The sequence below is a fragment of the Etheostoma cragini genome, chromosome 22 (genome assembly GCF_013103735.1).
Source record: "Etheostoma cragini isolate CJK2018 chromosome 22, CSU_Ecrag_1.0, whole genome shotgun sequence".
Classification (NCBI taxonomy): Eukaryota; Metazoa; Chordata; class Actinopteri; order Perciformes; family Percidae; genus Etheostoma; species Etheostoma cragini.
The window spans coordinates 15,039,534-15,053,855 of NC_048428.1; the positions used below are offsets into that span (position 1 = coordinate 15,039,534).

The 14,322-nt window shown below is 42.4% G+C and overlaps 2 protein-coding genes across 6 annotated transcripts in view; one reads left to right on the forward strand and one right to left on the reverse strand.

Annotated features, from left to right (window-relative positions):
- The first annotated feature begins 325 nt into the window (after positions 1–325).
- Positions 326–5,174, forward strand: tgif1 (TGFB-induced factor homeobox 1). The gene is made up of 3 exons (XM_034862348.1): positions 326–732; positions 2,564–2,793; positions 3,563–5,174. Exons 1-3 carry the CDS (start codon positions 717–719, stop codon positions 4,229–4,231), a joined length of 915 nt encoding a protein of 304 aa, XP_034718239.1. The 5' UTR covers positions 326–716; the 3' UTR covers positions 4,232–5,174.
- Positions 5,175–6,629: 1,455 nt separating this feature from the next.
- The window catches only part of dlgap1b (discs, large (Drosophila) homolog-associated protein 1b), an 83,606-nt gene continuing 75,913 nt past the window's right edge, over positions 6,630–14,322 (reverse strand). For 4 of the 5 annotated variants that reach the window (XM_034861956.1, XM_034861954.1, XM_034861955.1 and 1 more), the window contains 4 exons: positions 12,170–12,585; positions 10,881–10,972; positions 9,938–10,090; positions 6,630–9,408 (listed from right to left, as the gene is read on the reverse strand). In XM_034861956.1, coding sequence (XP_034717847.1) covers positions 9,190–9,408; positions 9,938–10,090; positions 10,881–10,972; positions 12,170–12,585 — 880 coding nt within the window. In that variant the 3' untranslated portion in view covers positions 6,630–9,189. Of the gene's footprint in view, positions 9,714–9,937; positions 10,091–10,880; positions 10,973–12,169; positions 12,586–14,322 lie in introns of all 5 variants that reach the window. The other variant, XM_034861959.1, reaches the window with a different exon arrangement.

Here is a 14,322-nt window from a genome sequence, read left to right on the forward strand (position 1 = left end):
CTGCGATTATGTCACTAAACTTCTTACCGAATACCACACAGAAACACCACAAGTCATAATCTGCAAAAAAAAGAAAGTTTAGCCTGTAGCAATAATGTGATTTTTTAATCAGGGTTGTTATTTGTGTGAGATGTTACCACGAGGTCCGCAGTGCTCTCGCTCTCCACCAGCCTGTTGTTGTTGTTGTTGTTGTTGTTGTCGTCATTCTGACTGCCCGCCTAAATCAACTCCTCTCTGCGGTTCATAATTCAATATACAAGGTGTTGGTGTTTGTGTGGCGTTCTTAGGGGGTCTGCAGTCTGCAGCAGTAATAGATTAGCGAGACTGTATCAATGTCAGTGGAACAAGCCATGCTGATGTCAGAGATTTTTTCCTCTGCACTCCACGGTGGGAGGATCTCTGTGCGTTGAGTCACGCAGCTGTCAAAGATAGCTGTCACCCAGTTTCAGGATCAAACACACAGTCAATGAGAGAAGGGCTTTGAGCCGAAGAGACGGAGAGATCTCAGGTAACCCCCCCACGTCTCCAAACAAGGGCGACCAGAAGAGAAAACTATTTTTAAAAAGGGGAAAGAAGCGAGTTTTGATGAATAAGGATTTTCGGATATTCGGATACACGCTGGGGATATCTGGAGAAAAGAAGAAAAACACTGCACCAACACAAAGACAATTTTCTCCTGCGCTTGACGAAGACAAAGTGGGCATTTTCGGAACAAGATGAAGGCGAAAAAGGGTAGGTTGGATGCTTTTGAGAAAAATCAAGTCAAAATGACTTTGGAGAACCTAAAACAGCGTAAAGCTAGATTAACAGAGCGATTTCCCTCATATGCAAACCATGCAGTCTATTGTTTCCTTCCCAGACATGACAGGGGGCTTTTCTGCCATGTGCTGGCGCGATGTCAAAAGTCAATATAGCCAAGTTTTCTCATTATTTGTGTTCTTCTACATTGGTTTTATTCAAGTTTTGACACAACAACACACGGCTGTTTCACCATGTGCTTTGTTTTTCTTGTCACGGTGTAATTAGGCTAACTTCAGAGCTCACACCAAATGTCAAAACTGAACTAAACGAGGCTTGCTTTTAGTTTGAATACAAGTTCATTTAAGTGACGGACGCTACATTTGTGTCGAAGTTTTTTTTTTTAAAGTGATGCTACGAACTTTGGCAACTGTTGGAAGTTTAACCGTTTGAGGGGTTACATTTTTACAACGTGCAAGCTTTGAAAAATCGATAATTAGCATCTTTCAACTACGGACCGCGGACCGAAACACTCTCAGCACCTTTTAAAATTGGATTTAAATCCAAATGTAGGCTAATGTTCATCCTGACCGCATAATGGGAAGTTGCTGTTGTATGTTCATGGACCTCGTGGTGCAGCTCGCACACACAATAGAAAACCTCTTACAAGTTGTTTAAACTGACAAAACCGGCGTCTTAATGACTTTAAAACGTATTTTCTGTTCATTCTGTTAAACTTTGGCATTTCGGAGGGAGTTTCGTGTATGGTGAAGTCCACGTTTGCGTGTAGAAACTTTTGAATTGCATACAAAGAACCACGCAGCCCTAGTTTCTTTTGTTTAGTCTGGAGACGCTGATTTGCAACAGGTCTCCCCTCCCCCCTTCCCCTCTCTCCCTCTCCAGCCTACGTAATTACCTCATCCTGTTGGCCGCTCAGACTCGGGAACTTTCTTATTCCTTTCCCACTCAAAGCAGTCTGCATAGGGAAGTGGATTACATATAGGCCTACTCTCAATCTTATTTCTGCATTTGTTTTCATAATGGCGTCTGGGCTCCATGCACAGTAAGCTGCTGATATCCATGTGTAAATAGTGACAAACATGAGCAAAAAAAAAATGCTTTTTAAAAATATTTACGACTTGTGTCAATTAGACCCTACTTTTTTAATATCATGTAACATATGGTGATAACGACACTAAAACAGACTGAACATCTTATCAAAGTTGTAATGGTTAATAAGCAGGTTAAACACAACCGCCCACCTTCAATGTAATTCAAAGGCCCAAATCCTGTTTGATCTTGATTGACTTTGGTTAGACATGCCTAAAACGCCAAACTAAATATGAAAAGCAACTCTGTAATCTTTGCAAAAACACTGCTGCCTTTCTCCAAAATAAAATCTCTCTTTTTATACAGGGATTGTGCTTGTGGTCAGCCCAGTGTACTTTACTTATCCAAGCATGCAAGGTGTGCTTCCAGTCTGTGCAATAGACCTGACTTGTATTTGTCCAGGCAGGTTTTATAACTGACACCGCATCAGGCCAGCCTTTGTGACGTCCCCCCCCTTCATCCCTCCCTCCCTCCCTTCCTTCCTTCCTCACTCCCTCCTCTTCCAACTCCTCACACCCTCCCTCTCTCCCTATATGAATCACATGGCTGAACTTGACAGCTTGCTTCTGACACATCAGCTGCCTCCCAGACAGCTTGTGTTTAAACGGCTGCAGCAGAGCAGCTAGGAGACTGACAACAGAGTGGCCAACATAACAGGATACCTATTCTTTTGTGTCTTGTTCTCATACGCTGTCTTTTCTCTTTTCTTTCACAGGTTTGATGATGCTGTCAGGGAGTGAGACTGATGACGAGGACAGCGTGGACGCCCCTTTGGATTTGTCCTCCAGCTCGGGGAGCAACGGCAAGAGGAAACGGCGGGGGAATCTGCCCAAGGAGTCTGTTCAGATCCTCAGGGACTGGTTGTACGAGCACCGTTACAACGCTTACCCCTCTGAGCAGGAGAAAGCCCTCCTGTCTAAGCAGACTCAGCTCTCCACACTGCAGGTATGGACACAGATATGACAACAAGAGAAGATTACCGGAGCTTTTTGCGTCTAGTAAACCCTTAGAGTGTAAACATACCACTGTAAAAAGTGAAGAGGAAGCAAGTGTCGGACTCATTTCCTGTCTAGATGACAAACAAAACATGACACATTAACAGTGAATTGAAGGTCATTCAACCCAGCTTAATGTTGCAACATTAAAGTCAGGCAACGTGAGTAAACTCACTCTCTGTGTGCTGTGGGTTTGGCTGAGGTACTGGGACAGGAATTTCCCTCCCTCCAGCCCCTTTCCATCCCAGCTGTCTGGGAACAATGCAGAGTCATTTACATGGTTGGAGCTGCAAGTCTCTCCAAGCCAGTTACAACTGGCCTGGAGGACTGAGGGGGAAAAAGAGGGATGACCGTGATTAGTGCAATGACAAAGGAGACAACTTTTTATTGAAGACTATTTGAAATACAAACTAGATTTTTTAACGTTATAATTTAGTTTCATAATCTTTGGTCTTTTTTTCTTTTAGAAAAAAATTCATTTCTTCAGTGCTGAAAATGCTAACAGTGTGAAATATATACAGCCTCTGGTATGAAGTAGTGTGTGCGATGGGTGTTTAGCCTTCCATTTTGATTTAGCTCCTGAAAACACAGGTGCAATCTGCACCTGGGGATAAGTGTACCAGCAAATTTTTAGTTGTTTTAAATTGCATGGCAGAAGATAAGTGAAGCATGTAATGCAGCTTTCTCACAGCATGAATCTTTGTTGTGGTCTTCTGCAGGTGTGCAACTGGTTCATCAACGCGCGGCGGCGACTCCTTCCAGAGATGCTGAGGAAAGATGGCAAAGACCCAAACCAGTTTACCATATCAAGAAAAGGTAGCAAAGCAGGTGACAGCTTCTCAGACAGCTCCCAGTCTCCAAAACACAGCAGCCCTGCAGCCAGTATGGAGGAGAGCTACGACAAACGTGTTCTCCACCCCTCCAGCTTCGAACCTGCCATGCCCGGTGTCCTGAGGAAAGCCGCGTCTCCTTCCATACCCTCTCCAACCTCCTCGTCCCCCTCTCCAGGGCTCGTGCCCAGTCGGCCTTCTGTCATCTGTCACACCACTGTCTCCACAGCAATGCAGGCCAGCCCGACAGCCTCCCACCCCTCTGTGCCAGGAATGAACTGTGACAGGGCAGCTGAGCTGTTGCAGGCTGCGCAGGTTCAGGCGCTGCTCAGGTGCCCAGATGAAGGGCCAGGCAGCCAGCCGCCCCCCACCACTACCACCATCCTCAGCAGCACCGGCATGGAGGGCAACCTGAGCCCCCGCAGCAGGCTGTTCAACACCCCTCCCCCCACCCCTCCAGACCTCACACAAGACTTCAGCGGCTTCCAGCTCCTGGTGGACGTGGCCCTCAAACGGGCTGCGGAGATGGAGCTGCAAGCCAAACAGCTGGTCTCCTAAAAGTGAAAGAAGAAGGAGAGGGAATAGAGACTTGACTTTGTGTCTCGACTGTGGAACTCCTCTGAGTTCAGTGACTTGTCTGCACGCAACAAAGAACAAATCCACATAAAGCCTGATCATTTCTATTTTTGGTATACCAATCAAATTGATGAGGATGTTTTTTTATTGAAAAAAAACTGTATCGAGGTGCCTTGGCTGTAAGTTGTTTATTCATTTCACATTCATGCGTATGTATCTACATGTGTATCTTATTTGCACACAGGGACCAAAAATGTTATCAGAGAAATGCTGCCTGTCTTATGTCTTTCCATTATACTGTTCATCCTTTTAGAGGATGAACTAGAATCAGCCCTACTTCACAGACCAATCGGTTGCGTCCACACGTTTACTGTTATACATTTCAGAGATCAGTTTGATTGGTCTGCCTCATTTGTTTGCACACTAAAGACAGAGGAAGGTCATCTCAGTGTCTTACACATACTTTGCTCTTAGCATCTATGACAAACTTATTCACTACTGTAGTAAACGTTATGTGTTTTCATGAGTATAAGTACAGTTTTGATTTTACTTTTAGCTATTTTAAAAGAAAGAAACCTACTATGCTTGTTTTTTTTTTTTACTCTTTGGCCCACCAAGGGATATTTCAATGACCAATGTAGCAGGTTCTTAGTCCGAGCCTTCACCCCATCACTCAGCGAAAAACGACGGCCAGTGGACTGGAAAATTAAACACTAAAGATGTCTTTTCTGCATTTGCTGTTTCACAACCTGACAAAGACAGCATTTTTGAAATCACCAAAAAACATTTTCATGTATAATAGGACCATGTGTATAGTTAATGTGACATGATGCCCAATGATGTGATTTCTTTTCATACTGTGCAATGTTTGTGGCAAATAGGGGTCACATGGGATTCAAATAAAGTTTTGTTTTTCTACATCTCAGAATTGATATTTTGGTATGTTTCATCCCTGCAGATCAAATTTAGGGCACGAACAATCATACAGGCTGTATTGTTGTAAATCCTACTGAACTTTGTGAAGATTACTGATTCATCCCTTAGGGATCAGGAGAGTGTATTCAGTCAGAATGTTCAGTAAATAAAAGAGAAAGAGCGGGAGGACAGAAATAGCAAAGCGTTCATGTCTTTCCACAAGCTACCGTTAGGCTTTCAGAAACCTTCCTGTGTGAGAGGTTTACAACAGCTCCTGCCAATTAGCATAATCCTGCATAAATTAACACGCGCAAACGGCAGACGTCAACAGTTTCTTGCCAACAGGGCTTTATGTGGGCCTGCATCTCAATAGATTCAATGTAAGTCAGCTTACGTCTGAGTGCGCTGGCTTGTTCAAGGCTAGGAAGACAGCTGTTCCCTTCTGGTCCTGCTAAAGCTTCTCCATTGGCTTCAATAGGATTTGTTGTCTTTTTGCTGAGACTGCCACCCTTTTATTTATTACATGTTCTTCTCTGAAACTTAACAATCGTCTATGTTTCTGATTTGAAAGGAATTAGAGCATTTACTGAGGTTGTTTTTTGTGTCATTAAGAAGACCCTAGAACTCCCATCTTCTGTGTGGCCGGGTTGGTTCAGTGGTAGAGCAGGCGCACCTGTGATGAGAGGTTCATGCCTAAATGCAGAGGTCCAGGTTTTGAATCCAACTTGTGACAATTTCGTGCATGTCTTCCCCCTCTCTCTCCCCTTTCTTACCTCACTGTCCTGTCAAAAATTAAAGGTGGAAAAAGCCCTAAAAACATTCTTTGAAAACAAACAAAATCCCATCTTCACTAATCCGCTAGCATTGCGGTTGATCGAAAAAGAAATATCAAAGTAATTACTTAATCATATTGTATTGGCTAAACAGTGGCTGGAACATTGCACGAAATTTCAACAAATGTTTACAATGCATTTTGAGTTTTCCACCGTTTGTCGAATGTTGATTGTCAGAAATGACAGCTCTTGTGGGGGAGGTTGGGTCCAAATTCGGGGATGTAATCACAAACAAGGGTTTAAACAGACCTCCTGGCACACAGTGGGAAGTTGTAGCCCACCATGGTGGGCCATCTGAAAAGTAGACTGACCCTGGGCCAGACTTTATACAAAGACGACACCCATTTCCGCATCCCCCTTTTTAACCCCCCCCCCCCTCTCCTGAACTTTGGCGACTGAGGTCAGCATGCCTCCTTTTCGCATGACTGATGTGTGAATGACGAATCACCAGAAGCTGCATGTACAGGAGCGTCAAGGCTAAACCAAGGCCAAAAGTGCTGTCTAATTATGGGGACCCGCCCCTGCGGAAGGGAAATGCCCTAAAAACACCATGCTGGCCTTGTAATCCGTTTAATTATTTTCCAATTGAAAACACATGTGGACACCGGGAAAGAAATGAACACAACAAAATGATGGCAATGATATATTATTTTAATGCTGTTCAGAGCTCATACATGTGCCGTAACATCAACAGTGTAATAACATTAACTACAAAATGTATATCTGCTAAATATGTTATTTGATTGGGTTTTTAGTTTACATTTACACAGGGAAACATTCACTTATTTACAAATGTTTATTTGAATGTTTTTTGTCTTAATATAACTACACAAGCTTCAGAATTGCTGGACTGGAGTCTTTTAAATTTAGCAATTAACCACAATCCGACATTCTGGTTTCTATCTCCCTGTTATATGAGGAGTATTATAATGATATGTAATATAATAAAGATAAATAAGAAGTCAATCATTTGACAGACAATTCAGTTCAAATACAAGTTCCAAAGTAAAAAATATTAAAATGAGCTTCATCTACATAAAATGGCATTAACTTTGAGCTATTGTTACTTTTATGCATCCTCTCTAAACTTCATATCGACCAACTAAAAGAAATAAAAATCATACTGTACGGTCACTTCATCACTTAAGTTCCTTCACAAACGTCTCTCAATGAAAACTTCATGTTGTCGTTCAATAGGGACAAATAACACAAACATATCCTTGACTATTGAATGGCACAAAATTTTGTCAGATCAATACAGAGAATCAGACTACACACCAGAGTCTATTCTGTATCAAAACAACTATTTGATGGTAAACTGGCTCGGGATTGTCTCCACATTCAAACAGCTGATAGAAATATCTTGTTACATTAAAGTAATTAGGGCTGAGATGTTCAATAGAAACATCATTCAAAAGATGGCATGGATATTATTCCAGTGTTTAAGATCATGGCCTGTCCTGGTGACTTGAGTTATATACAGTAAGAGACAAACCATGGGTCACATGAAGTCAGTCACACGCACAGACACACACAGACACACACAGACAAACACACACTTCTTCCCCTGAGACTGCTGTTGTGCTCGACTATCATATTAGAAATTAAGGCTGATCACTGAAACAGAAAAGACAAAAAGGTGCCTGTCATGCTAAAGAATCAACATAAATTAAAAAAAAATTAACACAGTATACGGGCCTTGTTGTCAGTGCATAATAATAATTACAATGTCAATAAAACAGTCATTGTTCTCCTAATCAATCAAGAAATTAAACATGAATACAAAATATTACAAATTAGATTTTTTTTAATGACCTTTAAATAATTGCTTTATTTTGGAGGCAGAAATCGTGCACAGTGTGGAGAAAATAGTCCCTTTTCAGTCATTTTGTCTCAATACTGATTTGTCTAAAAATGACACAATAAAATACAGTACAACTACCAGTATTGTACCAAATACCAGTATTTTACCATTGTCTGTAACACTGAGAGTTTTAATTCCAACGAGACAATTTAACCTGGTTAAAAAAATACAGAAAAAATCAGTTACCTTGTGTCAGCTTGCATGCCATTTCATTATACTGTATGTTCTTTATACAAACATGTTTTGCTCAGTTTCAACTGAGACAAGATGGGCGGTTTGTTTACAGTTTTTTGATACTGCTACCTTAATTTTCAATTACAACTAGGACCCTTTAGACCTAGAAAAATAGGAAGCACTTTTGAAATACACATCTGAATCATACCACACATACGCACTCATTCTCTCACTCACACACACAGATTAGGTTTGTGGCATTTTTAAACAGTGGTTCTTTCAGTGAATCACACTCATTGCAAAACCACAAAATCTGCTCCTGGCTCAACAGCCACTTTGCCTCACCTGGAGACGCTAAATCTGACCTCTTGACCTTTCCGGGGGGGAAGCTGCTTGCTGCTGGAATAAGAACCATTTTCAGACAGAGGGGAAATTGTGTCGCTACCTGACACTATAGTTTCCTTGTCTGGTCTTTTCACCTTTATTTTCTTTCATAAACATTGGCCTCAAAATTAAAAACTCAGCTGATAGATTTCAGAATCAGTTCGTGAGATTTCATTAAAATAAAATAAATAAAAAATAATAAAAAATAAATAAATACATAACATATAATACATCTTGGATATGAGTCAATATGTGAGGTCTGGTTTCCATTTATTTTAATACATTTGATCTGAGCAGATCAGACCAAATAAATCACTTGTTTTGTGTGTTGCATGTGTAAATACACACATTCCACATGCATGCTCTCTTCTTGTTTTCCTCCGATTCTCGGCACCTGGAATACAATAACGTGAAGCATCACTGCTGTGCTACACCTGGCTTACTTTGAAATATTAGGCCACTTAAAGAAAGGGATTCATTAGATATTTCCTTGACGGTGAGGGGCAGGTGGAGGTACAGGAAGAGGAGGAACTGCTACATTAAAGCTGGGAGAATAAAATTTGGGAACGGGGTTTGGGGGTAATAAATAAATAAATACTGTAAATGTACATTTCGTGTTTTTCTTCCATTGTGACTGACCGCAGTGATCTGGATAGTCCGCAAAAGATGTGTTTATGTTATGTTAGCACCCTAGCCTTACCAGTCAGTGCTTTAGAGGGTATGGGACAGTGTATTGAGCATGTGTGTGTGGGTACATGCATTTGCGTGTCTCATAGTCTGGTCTGAGCCTCTGGGATATAAATCTCGATACTGTCTGCGCTCTCGGTAGCAGAGCTCTGTCGAACCGATGCGGCACGTTTGGCAGCTAGCAGGCGTTTACGAGCCTCCAGACGCTGGCGCTCAGAGCTCTCCAGCGAGCGGTCCCTAGCCAGGGGAGGATGGTGGCCCTTCAGGGGCTTCTTTGGCACAGGAGGGGGCATCCTTCTCTCCTGGACAGGAATGACAAATAGTCTTAATGACAGACCACTAAGTTGTCAAGGCGAGCTGCAGCTAAACACAGTAAAAAGCAACACAACTGCAGCCGTCTTGCGTAAGGGTTAGAAAGAGCAGTGTAGCTGTTGTCAGCATAATGTCATAGCATGCAATTTTGAATGAGGTTATGGTTCATAGTAGCAGCCATTTATGTGGAGTAAGAGGGCATGGGGTGGCCATTGCGTGTGGTTAAAGTGACCATTGGAGACGAGCAGGCCCCAACGGTGCATGGCAGGTAGAGTAGCTTCTCAAAAGCAGCTCACTGTCGACAACAAGACAGAACAAACGTCAAATACATGTGTTGACGTCAGGCAGGCAACATGACAGTATGCAATGCATGCTACAACAAAGCTTAGCAGTAAATCATTAGGACTTACAATTAAAAGTGTACAGTACTGACAACAGATAGCATGCGGGTGAGTAAAGCATTCCCAAAAAACAAAATTGAGGCCAGAAGAATTTCAAATTTGCCACGTGTTTCTGCACCTGAATTTCAGGCGGGGTCAGAGGATTCCAGTTGTTGGCTTTAAGTTGGTGGAGTTCATCAAACTTCAGGCTAATGTTCTCAATAGACAGCTGGAGCATGTCCCAGAAACCTGCCAGGTCCTGGGAGATGGGCCGTGGGTGTGCATTTGGGTTCTGATACACAAACATTGCATATTAACACACATGAATACACAAATACTGTAGCTAAAACATTCTTTTAAAACTTACCATGGATTTTTGGAAATATGCTGATGCTTCGGATTGAGGATTCGGTTTCACCGAAACAAATTTATTGAATGAATTACAGAAATGGCTTTTGAGTGAGTCAAATGCTTATTGAGGTGCAACCTACTTGGAGTTTGAATGACACAGGTTTGTTTTTATGAATGAGGCACCATATGGTAAATATGTGGGAGTATTGGGTTTGTATGAAGAATATACCTTTGACTTCTTTAATACCCTTTGTTGTAAATCATACATACACCGTGTTAAACCAAAAAATATCAGTTAGTCAATTTATCTGTCAAGTACCCATCTTTCATTCAGTAGAGGTTACCTGTGTAAACACTATAAATAAAGACATTTTCCTGTTCAAAGCTGGATTTTAAGCATTCTATAATTAATTAGTTACTTTCCGTCAAAGGAAATCATTCTAATATAAGGTTAAATTGTGTAAGACAGTTATTCAAAAGATTTGAACATACAAATGGACAAGTGTAAGTAATTATTTACACAAACAAGGTTTGTCTGCTTTAATACAGCAATATACGGTTATATTTTTTATATTAAAAACAACAATAAAAAAGACAGTAAGGGTGTGCAAATGCACACTCTACACTAGATGCATAGTAAATGAGCGCAGGCCTGGCCTGTCAGGATGATTTGTGCAGGATGATGTCAGTGTTGGGGGGGGGGGCATGCAGAGGATGAGGTGACACATTACCAGATTCTCCTCACACAGCTCCCGGAACTGCTGGAACTTCTGGGACATAAGCAGCTGGGCACTCCCCACTGCACTGCGGATCTTCCCCAGGACTGCAGAAAGACAGACACACGTGTGCGCACACACCAAAACACACACACACACACACACACACAATGCAATTACTCAGAGAACCTCGTACTGCGGGCATGTTGCAGTGCTAACAGAGAGGGTGCATTTGTGAGGCAAAAGAAAAGGCTACGCTAGCATCCTCTTTTATCCGTGCCTCTCTGAAACAGAAGTCATTTAGGGAAGTGAAATAATTAATGAAATGTGGTGAAATTCCAAATCCAAAGAAATGAAAAATTCCAACCCTACATGAAAATACAATTCAGAATGCTGTGTTTATAGCACATAAAATAAATGTTTTAGGTACCTTTATGTGATCAGAAAGAAACTCAAAAAACAAAATTATAGTCCTAAAACATAGGCTTTAAAAAAAAATCCTTTCACAATGCCTGTTTGGCAAACTGATATATGAGATAAACAAAGTTGTGCGATATAACCTCCAATTTCAGTCCTATTGACTCACATATCCCTATGGAGTGGAACTGTCATACATTAGTCAACATGAAGAAAATGGGATCAGAAACTGAGAGGGGGAGCAATGAATCTGCACTACAGATACAACGTCTTCAACTCCTTCAGGATGTGTGAGTTTGTGTGGATGTACGTGTGCATGTGTGTGTGTGTGTGTCTGTGTGTGTGTATAATAGTGTGAGATCTGGGAAAACATGACCTTGAGACAGCCTGCCTGTTCAGCACGATCTGTGAGAGAATATCTTGCCTGGAACCATAACAGCACACTAGCTGCATAAACAACAAGATTTTGGGGCAAGGCGTGTTTGCTCAGTCTGGTATGTGCATGTGAGTGTATGTGCATAAAAACATATTTAGACATGTGTATCCAGACATGCTCTTGCAGTGTGTGTATGTGTTTTATGTCAAGATCAAATGACCCATTGGAGTGTTGAGAGAAACCCCTTCACTGTGTTTGTGTGAGAGTTCATTATGTAGTAGTGCGTCTAAAGGACAGATGTGTGGCTGGGGCCAGTAGCGGCCTATTGATAAGTATGCACGGTATGTCTGTGGAGGCCAGAGGGCCTGAGACAGGAACAAGCAGCTATTGTGGTCCAATGCCATGAATACCAGCACCCTCCAAATCAGAGGAAGGGAAAGGATGAAAAATTGACCTAATATCAGCGTACAAGAGACACATCTTGGCATTTATGCCCTGTGACTCAACTCACTCTCATCAGGCAGCTCTTTCTCGATCTCATCCTGTTGCATCTGTCGACACCAGCCCTCCATTCGCTCCATCTCAGCCTGCAGCAACTTGAGGAACCAGTGGCCGTCACGGGGGCACACCAATCGTCCGACCGCCTCCAAACCCTCCACATCTGGCTCGGCCACGCTGTCCATCCATGGGTCTGGAGGGGGCAGGATTGAAGGGTCGAACCCCACATCCCCATAGTCGTCAGCTGCACAAGCGTGGTAGTGGTTCCCCGAGCCCTGGATGCTTACGGTAGAAGAGGCAGCATCGCGGGAGTGCTGGCGCGGCATGGTGGCACAGTGACGTGGCGGCAACTCTGGGGCGTCTGCGGGGTCGTCGAGGTCCGCCTGCACTGCCGTGGTAACGCTGTTGGAGCGGGTCATCCTGCGGTAACTAGGAAAGGAAACAGAGATCTTTTAAATATCTGATTGATTGCACAAACTAAAATTCTATAATAATACCACATTAGTGTCTCTCTTTTAGCAGTAATTATGATAATATTGTTTACATAGTTTGTGGAGGTGGTCCTAGTACAAAAAATTGAAATGATCACAGCAATCTCATCACTGATAGCGATGAATAGCTTTTGTAGTGTGGAATGTCTTTTGTGTGCCTGTGGATTTTGCCACCTGGCTCATTCAGAAGCATCAGAGTGTGCAGTTTCTGTCACACCACAAACTCTACAAACAGAGACACACACACACACACACACACACACACAAACAAGGGACTCACACTCTACAGCTGGGTGTCGTATTTGGCTCAGAGGCTTTGTGCTGCTGTCGGGCAGCCTTTGCCAAGTGCAACAGCAGACACACACATGTGCAAAGATTAAATCAACACACACAAATTTGGCAATGTTCTATAGAGCAGCTCGCCATCCCAGTAATGAATGGGACGCCAGAGGGACACTGGTGTTGGTGGAAAAACGTGCCAAATAACTGTGCAGATAAGTGTGTAGACCCAGCCTAATCATTGCAAGATTAAAAATTAAAGTGGTAGATGACTAGGAGCACATCTTTTATTAACACGTACAAGACTGTACCAGAGCTCAAACAAGAGATTCACTTAGATAAGCATACATAAGGGCCCACATGGACAGAGGCTCCAAAGATACTAAAAAAGAGTGAATAAAAGCGGAAGATTAGATATCTGAACTCATAACATATGTCCTCATGCAAACTCTAAAATTCTGGTATACCAATCATGCCTTATCCTACTGACAGGTGTACATATTTTACTATTTTTCTGTCAATACACTGCAAATGATTAAGTAACAACTTTGCCAAGCCAGAAAAAAGATTGAATTTCTAGCCTTCTAGCTGTACTCTGTTCCAAACATGCTCACAGTCCTCTCACACGTGAACCGGAGCTTGACCTGCCTGCAGCACGACACACACAAATGATCATAGCTCCATCACGTCTGCCTCGGCCCGTCTCCGGATGCACACTCCTCCTCAAAGCTACCCATTCATCTCTAACCTCCCCCTTTTCTCATTCATCTCTCTTCTTCAGTGAACAGAAAAAGAGAGAGCAAGAACAAGGGAGTGGCTTTGGCTAGATCAAACAGTATCTATGTGCTTTATGTGTACGTGTGAGCAGCCCGCGAGTGTCAGTGTGTGTGAAGAGCAGTTAAAGAGTAACTCCTCCGAGCAGGTGTTCAGTTCTAATGACCTCAGCCTGCTTTCTATCAGCCTGCTAACAACTTCCTGCAGGGGCAGAGACGGGCAAGGCCAAACACAGCTCAGGCAAATAGACAGACATATCAATGGACAGGAGGGAAGGGCATTTAAAGAGAAAACGCAACATGAGAGAGAGTGAAGAGACTATAAAATATCAGGAAGGTGAAAAGGAGAAAACAAGTGAATGTAAAAACACAGAAAGTCTACGTCCTTATTACATTCATGTAGTGAACATGACAGAAAGTTGTAAATAACGAGGTGGAGTATTGCATTCCATGTGCTGCCGCTTTCGGGAAGGGCCTCTTAAAACCTCTTAGAGTTTGGTTTCAAATCATATTAATTTCTCTCTAATCCAAACAGAACATGGTTCAAACCACAAACATGAGGAAATACTAAAGCCTCTTCAAACAAAAACAGCCTAATGTCTTATTTGAGGTCGAAAAAGGCA

Bases quoted from the DNA above. Each gene is read 5' to 3' on its own strand.
- tgif1 (XM_034862348.1), top strand. The intron at 2,794-3,562 runs GTATGGACACAG...GGTCTTCTGCAG, and splicing joins CTCAGCTCTCCACACTGCAG to GTGTGCAACTGGTTCATCAA.